Source organism: Schistocerca serialis, chromosome 4 (genome assembly GCF_023864345.2).
Source record: "Schistocerca serialis cubense isolate TAMUIC-IGC-003099 chromosome 4, iqSchSeri2.2, whole genome shotgun sequence".
NCBI lineage: Eukaryota > Metazoa > Arthropoda > Insecta > Orthoptera > Acrididae > Schistocerca > Schistocerca serialis.
This window is the reverse complement of record NC_064641.1, coordinates 599,019,112-599,034,302: the sequence shown is the minus strand read 5'-3', so window position 1 is coordinate 599,034,302 and position 15,191 is coordinate 599,019,112. Positions and strand designations below refer to the sequence as shown.

The window sequence follows — 15,191 nt, the reverse complement described above, 5'->3', positions numbered from 1 at the left end:
ACAGTAAGTGCCAACATTTCACCCAAATTCAAATATTGCCCAGTTACCTCAGATAATGTAGAATGGTCCTTTTCTGCTTATAAAAATGTTTTGAGTGATTGAGGACACAATCTTACTACTTAACATTTGGAACAGTACTTGGTCATTTATGTTTACAATAGTAGAAAAATAAATTTTAAATGGTGCTTTGGTCCAGTAGTATTAATTAAAAATAAATGCTGTTCAAAAACATTCATTATTGTATGTTTTATTTAAAAAAAAAAAAAATCAAATATTATGGAGTTTTTGAGTGCGCCCCTCTGCGTGCGATATATCTTGAAGTTAGTATTCAGAAAATGATATGAGCGTTTTAATTGTACTGATTTTCCGCGTGGCCAGCGCTTGTCGTCGTAATTGATATGCACAGGTTCGACTTTGAGATATAATGCACACAGTAACTATATATATTTTTTTTAAATTATTTGATCTTGCAAATTTTGACACTTTTCATGCATTTTTCCTGCATATTTTAAGTTTTTTATGATGCATATAAAGGTAAATAATTTTGTCACCTTTGAGATTGGACATAGTAAATCGATGTTTGGGAAGAATGTCTTTAAAGACACAGATGATACCATTATGAACAGCTCACTGAGTTTGAATGAGGTCATGTAATAGGGCTACGAGAAGCTGCATGTTTCTTCCACAACATTACTGCCGGCAGTGGTCATAGGTAATAAGTAGACCGGGCTCTGGATGCCACGTGGCACTACCAAAAGAGTAGACAGTTGTGTTTGGCATATGGCTGTGGCACATCGTACTGTGTCTGCTGCAGCAATTCGAACTGCAGTTGGCACCACAGTGACACAATGATCTGTTACAAATCTGACACTTCAAGGACAGATCCAAACCACTCGCCATGTAGTGTGCATTCCACTTACCCCCGACCACCACAGTTTGCGACTCCAGTAGTGTCGAGCGAGAGTTCATTAGAGGTTGGAGTGGAGGTTTGTTGTGTTTTCCAATGAAATGCAATTCTGCCTTGTTGCCACTGATGGCAGTGTGTTGGTTAGGAGGTGATGTGAGCATCTGCAACCAACCTGTCTGCGGCCTATACATACTGGACTTACACCTGGGGTTATGGTTTGGGGTGCAACTGTGTGTGACAGCTAGAGCACTTGTGATTATCCTGCACACTGCAAATGTGTACTTCAGTTTCGTGATTCAACCTAGCACTAACAGCGTTCACGGCGGTGTTTTCCAACTGTAAACTACTTGCCCATGTAACACAACGTGCTCTACTCAGTGTTTCCATGTTGCCTTGGCATGCTTGATCACCAGAAATGTCTCCAATTGAGTGTGTATGCAATGTCATCGGATGACAGAGCGTCATCGACAACCAACATTAAACCTGTACTGACTGAGCAAGCGCAAAAGGCATGGAACTCCATCTCACCAACTGATATCCATCACCTGTACGACACAATGGATCCACATTTGCAATGGCTTATCTTATGCTTACATTAATGTGTGATCTTGCACTTTATCACTTAAATATCTTACCTAGACAAATGCATCTGCTGCTAAGAGGATTGTCAAATCCATTCCAGCTGTATAACCTGGCACACAAGAATAACTATAACTGGTTTCTTTACCACACTTGCAGTTGAAACCAGTGCTGCTATGGAAATTATAGTACTGCTGCACAAAATGGAACTGCAAGTAGGTTAACTCAAACAGCACAGAACTACAAAAGTGTTACATATTTACCATACCACCACACACACACACACACACACACACACACACACACACACATACACACACACACAAACAAACAACAACAACAACAACAACTCACACTTTAGAAAAATAAAGAAAACTAAGAAAGGTAAATAATTTTGTAATTTTGTGTATTCAGCGAACTCTACATAGAAAAAAACTTTTTACACAAATGACTTCTGTGGAAGTCACTTTTAACAGCTTTCAAAACATTAACTTACGCATCTGGGACAAAAAATTTAACAATTCAACATTTTAATAAATTGTTTCTATCTTTCATATTTTATTGCAATTCTGAAAAAAAAATACATGACACCACTGGTACAAAAATACTCTGTTTTTACCAAATGTTTCGAGATTTAAGTGTTTCTACAATGACCTACCTCAGGACCATGAACTGTGAAATCCAGAGTTATGGCTCTGGTTACATACTAATAAAATTAGTCATTTAATCAAATTATTCTTACAACAAAACACATTTACTGGTGAGAAAAATAGGAACACTTAAAGAGAGTTCATTGCATCTAAATAAGTTAGGAAATTAAATAGGCTTTCAGAATTTAAAATTTTAGAAAAGTTAAAAAATATTTGATACAATGAAAGTAATTAATGCAGTAGAAAACCATTTATTACACAAAATATAACAAAAGTTGCATAGTAAAACATTTTATTAAATAAAAGCCAACATAAAAAAAATTGGGATGATGCTCACCGAAAACTGTCCGGCTTTTTTAGCCACAATAATGCAGTCCTGTACACACCACTTTTATTAATAATAGCGTGCACACTATATAAATATTGTTCATCAATGTCACTTCCTCTCTAATCACAGGCATACTGATATTCACATTTATACACTGGGACCGAATTTACACACGCACAATCAGTCTCAAAGTCAAAGTGTCTATGTACACAAACTCACCATAACGCATAACAAAAACTGTCAATGCACTGGAATGCAAAATATATAATACACAAAAATTACATAGAACTCAGAATTTGTACTTTTATCTCCAGCTTCCACATCTTCGGGATGTGTTGACTCGGAGTGCTGTTTTCCACGATGAATTTCTGCCTCCAGCGACGAGTTCATGGAACCTGCAGTACCCTCCTGGAATATCTACATTTAACCTGAACAAGAGACCACCTAGAGGGAGGTTCCAGTAACGAAAGGAGTATACCAGAACTGTTACAATACCGAAGACTGATTAGCGTATCAACAGAGTTGCATAACAATCAATTTGTCGAGGTAATAAAGGCTCTACTGAAGAGGGAATAAAACAACGATGTTTCATGTAAGGATGGAGACCCTATTGAGTCATTACAGCAGTATGTGACAAAACTGCAGGCATCTTCTTATTCTGAAGCTCAGAGATAGTAATTCGTTGCTGGCTCTTGCAGAAAATAGCCCCTCTCAAAGTGAATCTTTTATGCTATGTCATCTCACTTTCATTAAGTCTTCCAAGTAGCTGAAGAAAACTCCTCTTCTGAAGCAGAATTCCAATGCAGCAAATACTTCCCACTGGTATACAGAGGTTTACAGCATCATCTAGCTCTTCAGGAAGCATTGTTCAATAGCCACATCATCAAAGTGCGAATTTCCTTTGTTGCACGATCTCCTCCACATTGTTCTCTATCAACATTTAAGTTTGATGTTACTCCCACTCCAGACAATAGGTTTTTACTGCTTCAATGGCAAGTGAGGTGGCTAGTAGCAGTTTTCCTCTTTCCAATATAACAACAATATGATATCTTGCTTATAGATGGCCGGTAGCGATTATTCTCTTCCCAGGATTATAACAATGAGATAGTCAGTTATATTTTCGAAGTAAGATGTAGCCTCCCAAGAAATCTGTATGTTCCACATCTTCATCAGGAGCAGCATTTCAAAACTTCCATGTTTCTCCTTGCACCTCGTCAATCTGTAAGGCAAAATTAATTTATCTCTGAGCTCTTTTCATTTTCCCCAGATTGATGATCTTGATGAAGTCTTCTGTCACATCTGCCATAATCAAGACTGCAATTCACACTAAGTCAGAAATACCTCCAGGACAGACAAAATAAGACAAAACTATACCAGCCATGCAGTTATTTCACATCACTAATCTCCTGTGATGTGGAAAAAGAAAGAAATATGTAATGGCAACTTAAGATTGATGTATGAAAGAAAACACTGCTTGAAGACCAACTGGAACCTCCCACTGAGAATACAAAAAGTTACCATAAATGATTCCATTGGAAATAATGACCAATGGCCTCAGATATTGGAGATGATGGTAGAACTTGTTTTACAATCAATCTTGGTCCTTTGGGCATCATCAAATTTAAGGCCAAATGGAGTGAGGAACTCTAAACATTTCTCATCGGATTCAAAAGCTAGTTCCTGAGTCACCAAACTCACTGGCAAAAATGGACGATAGCTAAGGCAATAAACAAGAACATGCATATTAGATTAGGAAAAGAACGACGAAAGCTGCAACAGAGAAGAAACATTAATAACAAAAAATATTGGCACAAAAAAGGCTTTTTTTTTTTACCACTTGAAAGGTCCAGCAGAAAAAAAATCACTACAAATGCCCATAGATTAGTGACAGCATAATAACAACAGCAAAAACATGTGAGTTAACGTATGCTGAATTTTTCTCCCGTATGGTCAGTATTCATATTTAGTTACTCCACAGGACAAAAGATCAGTGGCAATCCTGTATCTGAATTACCTTTACACACAATGATGGTAACTATTAATTTTATGATATTTCTTTCTCTAACAAGGGAACTTCACTGCCGTTTGTATAAAAGGTGCCACAAACTAAACTTTCCACACACTAGTGTCCTTTCTTCCAATCAAGCTTCATGATTTGCCACCACATTTCTTTAAACAATGGAAAATCCAGGGTGGAATTTAAAATACCAGAGAAGGAAAGCTGCTGCTCACCATATAGCGGAGATGCTGAGTCGCGATAGGCACAACAAAAAGATTCACACAATTAAAGCTTTTGGCCATTAAGGCCTGTCCCATACATCCTCCTACTACCCCCTACTCCAATCCGGTTACTAACATCCCATCAAAGGCAGGGCATCTGTGAAACCAGTCATGTGATTTACAAGCTAAGCTGCAACCTCTGTGCTGCATTCTATGTAGGCATGACAACCAACAAGCTGTCTGTCCGCATGAACGGCCACCGACAAACTGTGGCCAAGAAACAAGTGGACCACCCTGTCGTTGAACACGCTGCCAAACATGATATCCCTCATCTTATTGACTGCTTCACAGCCTGTGCCATATGGATCCTTCCCACCAACACCAGCTTTTCTGAATTGTGCAGGTGGGAACTTTCCCTGAAATACATCCTACGTTCCCATAACCCTCCTGGCCTCAACCTTCGTTAGTCACTGTCCTCACACATCCAGCCCCCTCCCAGTTCCCATTCCAGCACTACATAGCCATTATTTCACCGCCACACCCACTCTTTTAATTTCTTCTATTTCTCTCCTTTCCGCTACTTACCCCCCCCCCCCCCCCTCCTGCCCTCCGTCTAAACTGCAACACTTGACTGTCCGCCACTCCCACCATACTATCCCACCCCCTCCCCACCCCAGCCACCACCTTACCCCCACCCAGTTGACACTCCCATCATGCAATGGTGCTGCTGTTCGTAGTGTGGTCTCAACTCTCTAAGACTGCAGACGTACACGTGTGTGTGTGTGTGTGTGTGTGTGTGTGTGTGTGTCTACTGCTGACAAAGGCCTTAATGGCTGAAAGCTTTAATTGTGTGAATCTTTTTGTTGTGCCTATCGTGACTCAGCATCTCCACTATGTGGTGAGTAGCAACTTTCCTTTTCTGGTATTGTTACACCACATTTCTTTATTGTTTTTACATCATTTGCTCATTTATTACTGTTTATTTTTCATGAATAGTGAAAAATTATCAGTTTTTAAGAAGCCCATCATATTGTTTTGATTTTTCTTAGCTTCCATTTTGTATTTGTTTACATTAAGCTTCCAGTACCAAGGGGGGGGGGGGGGGGATGAGAGCTTTATGTCCACTTTTGTAAATATTGTAATTTTGTCATGTACTTTGTATTTCAAATTTTTAAAGAAAATATTTATTGATTTCAATGAAACCCTATACAAGGCTCTTTAATTGTTTTAATTTTTCCAGTTACACTTAATCCAAAAATTGGCATTTTACGACTGTCATATTCAATATTTTCTGGTTCCGAATCCTACTTACACATCAGGATTTCTCTACAATGCACAGTTTAACCTCACTTTTAAGGGGGAATAGGATGTCAAACGGGCCGACTTGGAGCAGGAGAGGCATCTCAGGACATTTTAATTTCCAGTGTCTATACTTTTACAAATAAATTCATAAAACTTTGTCAGCATCACCAGGAAGGATTCAGGATTCACACTAATTGCAGTGGAAGTTCGAAAACATAGCAAAATAAATTTTTTTTACGTGCGAAATTTCATCATTTTTTCACTTACTAATGGCTGCATTTGTTGCTATAGGTACACTTTTCTTCATAAGTTAGAGATTCTTCGATGAATTTTGCACAGCATACATACCATACTCACAGGTGTATGAAACTCTAGAATTTATTTAATTTATGAAAAAATGAATGAACTATTATATTTTAAACTTCATGTTTAGAAAAAACAAATTTTATAGTTAATTACCTCAATTTTTACCACAGTTTTTAATAGATTTGGAAAATTCTAGAATTTCATATACCTTTAGGTATGGTTTGTATGCTGTGCAAAATTCATCGAAGAATCTCTCTTACTTATGAAGAAATGTGTACCTATAGCAACAAATGGTGCCATTAGTAAGTGAAAAAAAAAAAAAAAAAAAAAAAAAATGATGAAATTTCACACTTAAAAAGAAATTACTTCGTTGTGTTTTAGATCTTCCACTGCTATGAGTGTAAATTCTGAATCCTTCCTGGTCAGGCTGACAAAGTTTTATGAATTTATTTGTAAAAATATAGACAGTGAAAATTGAAATGTCCTGTGGTGCCTCTCCTACTCCAAGTCGACCCGTTTGTCGTCCTACCCCCCTTAAGTGGAATTAACATCCTCCCTCCCCTCATAATTTTTTTTTTTTTTTTTTTTAATCGCTCCCACCAAATTTTCTATATTCACAATAATGATTCAAACCTGTTTTTGCATTAAAATATTCAAAATTTTCCCGATATTTATGCTTTATGAAAATGTTCGGGTCAGAAAACTGATGTATTTGATATAAAATGACACTTGCACGGCATTGGCCTTCAAATAGTGTGTATGAAAGTACATCTGTTAATTTCCTGACACCATGGCGCTTTATTCAGCAGATCAGAAATGGTGAAAATGTGAACAACTTGTGCTGTCTCCTGCCACCCTGGAACTGTACTCTGCAAGTGACTGATAGGAGTAATTACGTTCATTAGAATAATCTCGCATTTTGTTGCTTGGACACTGGTAGCACTGGTTGACACATTCGCTGTCTTTGCATTGCTCAAATGGTTCTGGTCTAAATACAGCAATACTGCACCAGTGACCTATTCTTTCATTCTTAACTTAACACATTTCGAGAATTTATTTTCAGTGTGAACTGCAAATATTTATGTTAAGTATTTTTTGTGATGTTTCACAAACAATGTTATTTAGGGTTTGTGTGTAGTGGAGGAGGCACATCTACCTTATAGCCTTTTAAAAAACTACAGTGCAAGATAGACAGAACAACACACATGGGACAGAACAACACACATGCAAACATTACACAAAAATACTGAAATACTTACGTGAATATTTGCAATTAACAATAAGAATAAATTCTTGAAATGTGTCGTGCTAAGCATGAAAAAATACCGAACTGGTTCAGGGTTTCATTATCTACATAATGAATGACACATTTGCAGACTTTCCACAAATACTGATTATGATGAATCAACTGAATCCAACAATTTTTATTCCCAGATAGTTACTACTACCAATTATGTCCGCTGTTAAACATAACACAAATTTCAGTTAACGTATGAGATAATAAACAAGTTCCTGACACTTATATTGATGTCCATTATGTACATATATCTCACACCAACTACGAAAATCTAAGGGGGGACATTATCCATTAACTTTTATAGCTTTAGAAGTTATTGCAACATTTCATACAATTTCCTTAAAGTAACTTGTGAAGTATAAAAGAGGAGTTCCACTGTATGCTGTTAACAAAAGTCAATAACATTCAAAGAAATCTACAATATTTTATAGTTTTTTTGCGGTGGCCATAAAGCACTCCTTGTTGACAGTACACATTACTGAAAATGCATTGGTACTGCTAAGACATCACTACAAAATATTTTTAGGCTCTGGACTCTAATAAAATCTTTGAAAAGTACATTATTAACATAAGTGCAGAACAATTTATTGTGTGTGTGTGGAGGGGGGGGGGGGGAGACTGTGTGTGTGTGTGTGTGTGTGTGTGTGTGTGTGTGTGTGCATACCACCCCCGCCACAATATATATTATAGAAAAGGCACTGATATTGCTATGGTTATATTTATGTTTATCCTGTGCATGGGATTTGAACTGGCAAAAAAATGCAGTATTGGACCTTAAAGTGTTAAAGATTTCCAATCTCTGTATAGCAGAGACGTTGAAAGTGGAAGCATTATGATGTATCCTCATTACACTTTTGGTAAAGAGTGAATATGATGGAAAGAGACGAGAACAATGAGGAAGCAAATGAGAAGAAAGAAAGAAAGAAATGAATCAACGTATTCCAATGTTTCGCTCTCAGTTTTCACCTATTAATTGTTTGCAGCTTACAATTAGTAGCCAAATATGAATTTCTGTTTTTTTTTTTTTTTACCACTGTTCGAAATTAGGTTTTCCTCAAATTTTCCTTACAATTACAAAACAATTTTACACTTCCGTATGCCCACGTGTACGTGTTTTATTCTGAAGCCTTTATGCCCAACCAACCCATGACAAATGAATAATCACGGGCAATGTGATACTAAACCAAACTTTTACAGCTGCAATACCTTCAAAAACCTAATTAACATGAAAGTTAAATAAAACACTGAATGATTCTGAACCCATTAGATCACGGACACTAGCCATAGAAAAATTCACAAACAGAAGATAGTTTGTATTTAACACATTACACCATTATAAACCTACGTCGCAAATGTGAGGAATACTCAAGTTTCACAAAATAACAGCTGCCAACTTTTCAGTATGTGGTGAGCAAAATAGCTGGTGGCAAAGGAGAGAGAATATAAAAAAAGCAGACTGGTAACAGCATGAAAAGCATACCTGGGGGGGGGGGGGGGGGGGGGGGAAATCTGTTACCATCGGATATAAATGTAAGTTTTGTGAGATTTTTTCTGTTGTTATTTGTATGAAGTACAAACTTGTACAGAAGCGAAATGTGGATGATAAACACCACTGATGACAAGAAACTAAGAGAAGTTATTGGAATAAGGTTGTATATAAAACTGCTGAAGACTGGAAGGGTAGATCAAGTACCTAATGAGACTGTACTAAGTAGAATAGAGGAAAAGAAATGTAGAAAAACCTGCTTTAAGAAAACAGCAGTTGATAAGAAATATCGTGAGGTATCAAGGAACTGTCAATTTAGTAAGACAGAGGAGTGTGTTTATGGGGGAACTTTAACACCATTGACAGAGACGATCAAATGCAGGATGCAGGAGTTGCACAGAGAAGAGGTGGCTTGCACTTGCACAGGATAGACTAGCAAAGTGAGTTGTGTCAAACAAGTTTTCAGACTGAAACAACAACAACAACCTGATTTGTGTGTGCTTCGTCAAGGAGAGTCTATTTAAATTTACAGAAGTGTATACTAGAAGGTTAAACATAACAGCTATATTTTAATACATACCTCTTCACCATGCTTTTCAATGCAGATTTCCTCTCTCTATCTGCAAACCAATCCATCAAGTACGCTGTCATCATTGGTGCTTCTCTGTACAGTTGAAATAACTTATGATAATTTCCAAGCCACCATGCTGAACGTACGGCCAATGCAAATGAAACACACTCTTCTTTTTCATCAATTGGTGTCAGTGATGCTAAAATTGTTGTGAGATCTGTAAATTAATAGCAATCAATAACACAGGTACACAAAAGACTGACATACATTACTTATACAAATAACTGGCTGCAGTTTACATGACTCAACATTAAGTCAACTAATGGCTCATAACAGTAGAAACGTGAATGTATTCTGTAGTATGAGCTACAATTTGTAGTACGAGCTACAATTTAACAGTATCATACGGAATCCAAACATCGTGGGGCTAAGTGCAAACAATACTGAATTGCAGTTGGAAAATACAATCCACACTAACATATGGGAAATAAATTTTTGGGCCTTGATACCCAATATTTTTCTGATTTTTTACTATTTTGGCAATACCCTTACAGCTCAACACTATAAATTCCAACAACTTCAGACCATTCAAAGAGGTCATTTTAAAAAGATCCAACACTTAAAGAATTAGGAAATTCTTCAGAAAGTTCTTATTTCAAACTATTTGCATTCAAAAGGCAACCACACCACTGATGTTTTGTGCGACTGCATTTCACTTACAAACTTGGGAGCATTATGTAAGAACACAATTCAGTATTTAAGTTTAATAATTTGCTCCAAAACTTCTGCCTGATCTTAGGTAGTTAATATTTGCATCAAAAAAGAGATTTTCTCAAAAACATTTATCAACTACCTGCAACTACTGCTACTCAACACAGCCTTTTAATTGTTTTCTTTTTCTCATAAATGTAATGTGATATTAGAATACTTACCAAGAGTGTTCTTTGTGTAAATGTAATACAGAATACGATAAGCAGTGAACTCTAGCTTGTTCTGGCCACCTATTTCTGAGTACAACATTTTCAGCTGTGTTTGACACTGATTGAATTCTTCATGATCCCCCTTCTCCAAAGCAATTCGTGCATGTGTCTCATAAACTTGTACTGTAAATTCATCTCTTATTCCTTGAACCTATAATAAAGAACACATTGTACTTGTTCAATTTTTCTGAAGCAGCACCTGAACTCGCAACATAACCAATAGAAGCACTATAAGGACAGATACGATTAAACAAATGGCAAGTCAGTGTTTTAACTCTTAACATTACAACATTTTTTTCTACTCAAAACCGCTCACAAATGACCTGGTGTCCCCACAAGTTTATTTCAATGATCAGACAGTAAGTGAAAATAAGTGAGAGATTTGGGCAAAAACACAGGAGGGTAAACTAAAACTAATGAGTTAATTTAAAAACACATCAGTTGCTTTATTCTGATCTTGGGAATATCTCAATGTTTACAGTAATTATATTAGAAAAATCCTTATATCTCTGATGTATTTCTATCCAGTACTGATTTTGCCTCCTGAAGATAATTTGTGGCCAACCAGTAGATCTCTAAATAATATAACACTTCACTCTGTTGATATTAACAGAATAACATTAGCCTTTTTTAAAATAATGTTTTCAGTGCCTATTTATTTGCTGGCAGGATGGGTGGGGAGATAATACCTTAGAAGACACTTCAATGCTCTCACAGGAATATAAAAGTATTTATTTTTAATGGCTTTTTTTTGTAATATTCAGTTCCAATTTAACTGTGTTAAATACAGAAAATCAATACAAAAAATAACAATTTTTTTCCCAAACTTTGCATTGTTACATAAGAGTTCTTAATGACCTTTTATATTCCAGTCCTAAGGTCTTCAATAACCTGTCTGCATGCAAGGGACACAGCATCACATTCAAGAATAATCCTGACAGTGGATTTGAAGAAGTAAAAGAGAGACTGGCAGATGAACTAAGTTAGGTCAGGATATCAGTGTGGATGGCTGAACTTGCAGACCACTGTCCAAAAAAGGCCAAGACCTAAATGTATGTCTCACTTGTACACACAGTTTTAGGTGTTTGATTTTCTAGTGCACAGACACTATAAAATAAATATAATTTAAACATTTTTTCATATTGATCAATTACTTTACAGAAGCATCATGTTACTGTACTTTAAGTGATATAAGTTAATCATGATTTACTCTCGAAAGACTACAAATAGGTGCAAAGTTCGCTTTCAAATATGAACACACGTACCGTGAGGTCCTGTCTGATAGATTTCATTTGATCACAAGCGTATCTGTAGTCTTGCTTGTTAATCCAGCGGTCTTTCACCATTTGCAACGATTGTTTCAGAACTTCAACAGGACGGATGGCAGATGCATGAGGTGCCTGTAAATGTATAATGCTTATGCAAAGCATGAATTGCCAAGAAAAATTATTTTGTAACAATTTCTATGGTCACATTATTAGTAGCTACTTATGAAATTGAGAATTTTTCCCAACTCCAACACAACACAGCAATTTTTACACTGTAGAAACAAGACAGCAATATGAGGCTAACCTAAAGTAATCATTGCATTCTCCTATTCTTTCCCACTATGGATAATTTTCAGAGTTGCCATGAGCTTCCCCAAGTGAAATTCCATGATATTTCCCTGAGTGCCAGACAAGGTTTTCCTTGACAAATTTTGAGATCTCAAGGGTAATAAAGACCTAATTTGACAAAAAATGTAAGGACTTTTGTATATCCAAACATGTAAGCAAAATTCTTAAGTATTAACATCAACATCTTTTGTAGTGAATTATTGTTAGATGGAGAAAGCAAGCCAAATGGTATATATGTTTCATTAAGACCACTGATGTTATTTTATTTCAATAAAGCAAAACACATCTGGTGACAAAAAATACGTATTTTGTTGGAATCTCAAGACAGATTTAAAATACCTTCACTGATTTCAGAAATAACCTCAGAAAAAAGTAGACCTCTTGAAATAAATGTATATTGTGGGGAAGAGTTATGTAAACCAACACTGTAGGTGACTGCCGATAAAATGTTGGTTCTGCTTTGTTCGTTATTGTCAGTTATTACCCAATGTGTTATGTCTATTATTCTACAGGTATTTAAAAACAAAGATGATGTGACTTACCAAACGAAAGCGCTGGCACGTCGATAGACACACAAACACAAATATACACACAAAATTCTAGCTTTCGCAACCAACGGTTACTTCGTCAGGAAAGAGGGAAGGAGAGGGAAAGACGAAAGGATGTGGGTTTTAAAGGCAGAGATGTCAGTCGAGGCGGAAGTTCAGAGGCCTCTGCACTTCCGCCTCGACTGACATCTCTGCCCAAACTCTTTGCCTTTTAATATGTCTGCTTGTGTCTGTATGTGTGTGTGCGCGCGCGCGCGCGAGTGTATACCCGTCCTTTTTTCCCCCTAAGGTAAGTCTTTCCGCTCCCGGGATTGGAATGACTCCTTACCCACTCCTTTAAAACCTACATCTTTTCGTCTTTCCCTCTCCTTCCCTCTTTCCTGACGAAGCAACCGTTGGTTGCGAAAGCTAGAATTTTGTGTGTATATTTGTGTTTGTTTGTGTGTCTATCGACGTGCCAGTGCTTTCGTTTGGTAAGTCACATCATCTTTGTTTTTAGATATATTTTTCCCACGTGGAATGTTTCCCTCTATTATATTCTACAGGTATTGTATGATTTTTCTTTAAAGAAATACATGAGTACTTAGTGTACAAACTGCCAGTGACTGCCACAATTTCCTTCTTCTTATCGTCTACTTTCTAATATATAAACTACTTGCCAAGTGCCAAAATGTACTAGAATAAATAAAATCTCTATAAAACGCTGCACTGTACAATGTACTTGGGATGAGACAGTCTTAATTCCTAACGTCAATTGTCCGTGGCCTCTGGCCTGCCGAGGAGCACAACAGTCTTGGGACAATGGATAAACCAGCCATGAAAATCTACCAAATTACATCACACACAGACAGACCTGGTCTGGGGGCAGATCGGTGAGACTAGTCCCGACAGGCAGGGCTAACACATTACTGGGAAACTATGGGCTTCAGATCGGCAGGCCCGATACCCGCAGAAACGGCCTGCGGTTTTGGCCCACCATGGAATTTAACTTGTGTGGCCAGCTATTCATGTGTGAGACAGACACCATGTTCATGAAATGAGACTATGGTGCTCACCCATGCAACAGATAACTTGTGCAAATACTCTGAGAATCAATATTAATGAGGACAAGTAGCAACTCACTGTAAAGATAATCAATGAGCCACAGACATGTACATAGAAAAGACACTCCCACAACTAAATTTTAGGCCACAGCTTTAGTCAAAAAACGAGCGCACACACATTCGTACAATCACTCAGACACAACTCATGCACACGTGACTGCCATGGTTAGTTGGTTGGGGTTGAAGGAACCAAACAGCAAGGTCATCAGTCCCTTGTTTCAAATGTGGTTCATTCAGACAGACTGACATCTCAGAAAAGGCAAAACGATAAGAGGTAAAATGCTGAAAAACGTAAAAATGTAGTTGTGTTGTCAATGGTAAAATAAAATGAGGGAAGTCAGCACGTGAGCAACCCCAAGGCTATGCTAGAGGCAGGAAATATCCCACCTCTGATGCAGTACAGGCGAGACCAACTGCCATTCAAAAGCGTTCAACGGCTAGAATGTAGAAGTGCATACTGTAAAAGAAGACTAACCAATTCTAAAAAACAGATAAAAACAGAGTAAAAGGGAAGGGAAAGGGATCTTGGCCAGGGAGGGGAGTCTGGAATCTCCAAACACAGCTTACAGTGTGAGACACCCCAACCCTCACTGCCCTGCCCCTACTCCAGAGTGAGATTAAAAACCTTAAAACTGAGAATAAAAACCACTTTCCGGAGGAAACTGAGAACCAGTTCGACCATCCGGGAATCGTCAGCCAACATTAAATGTAAAGTGCGGGGTAGTCTGTACTTAGTACGCAGAGCCAAAAGAAAGGGGCATTCCACCAAAATGTGGTCTACTGACTGGAAGGCTCCTCAACCACAAAGTGGGGGGTGGCTCATTACACAAAAGAAAACCAAGGGTCAGCCTGGTATGGCCAATGCGGAGATGACACAGGGTGGCCGAGTCCTTTCAGAAGAGGCGGAAGGAAGAACGCCACAGAGCAGGTGTCACCTTAATTGCACGAAGTTTATTAGACAGGGAGGTAGCCTCCCAAGAGTCGGCCCATCATGATTGTGGGAAGTGGGATTTGATGTGAAGCTGTAAATCCACTGCAGGAGGGGTTACAGAGAACAGGTGGGGTGGGGGGTGGGGGTGTAAGTGTCTGTTCCCCCAGCCAAACAATCAGCAAGCTCATTACTGGGATATCCACATGGCCAGGGACTCAAAGGAAGTCAACGGAACAAGCAGTATGGTGAAGATCAGTGAGACAGTCATGGGTGGCAGAGACCAAGGGATGGCGGGAAAATACTGGTCAATAGCCTGAAGGCCACTCATTGAGTCTGTACATAGCAAAACAAGGTGGAGTTGGGACTG

The 15,191-nt window shown here is 37.9% G+C and overlaps 1 protein-coding gene across 2 annotated transcripts in view; it reads right to left on the bottom strand.

The window, feature by feature from the left end:
* Positions 1-2,371: 2,371 nt before the first annotated feature.
* LOC126475372 (leukocyte receptor cluster member 8) overlaps positions 2,372-15,191 on the bottom strand; it is a 71,536-nt gene continuing 58,716 nt past the window's right edge. For both annotated transcript variants that reach the window (XM_050103189.1, XM_050103190.1), the window contains 4 exons: positions 11,892-12,026; positions 10,579-10,777; positions 9,656-9,863; positions 2,372-4,181 (listed from right to left, as the gene is read on the bottom strand). In XM_050103189.1, the coding sequence (XP_049959146.1) occupies positions 4,019-4,181; positions 9,656-9,863; positions 10,579-10,777; positions 11,892-12,026 (705 nt within the window). In that variant the 3' untranslated portion in view covers positions 2,372-4,018. The remainder of the gene's footprint in view (positions 4,182-9,655; positions 9,864-10,578; positions 10,778-11,891; positions 12,027-15,191) is intronic.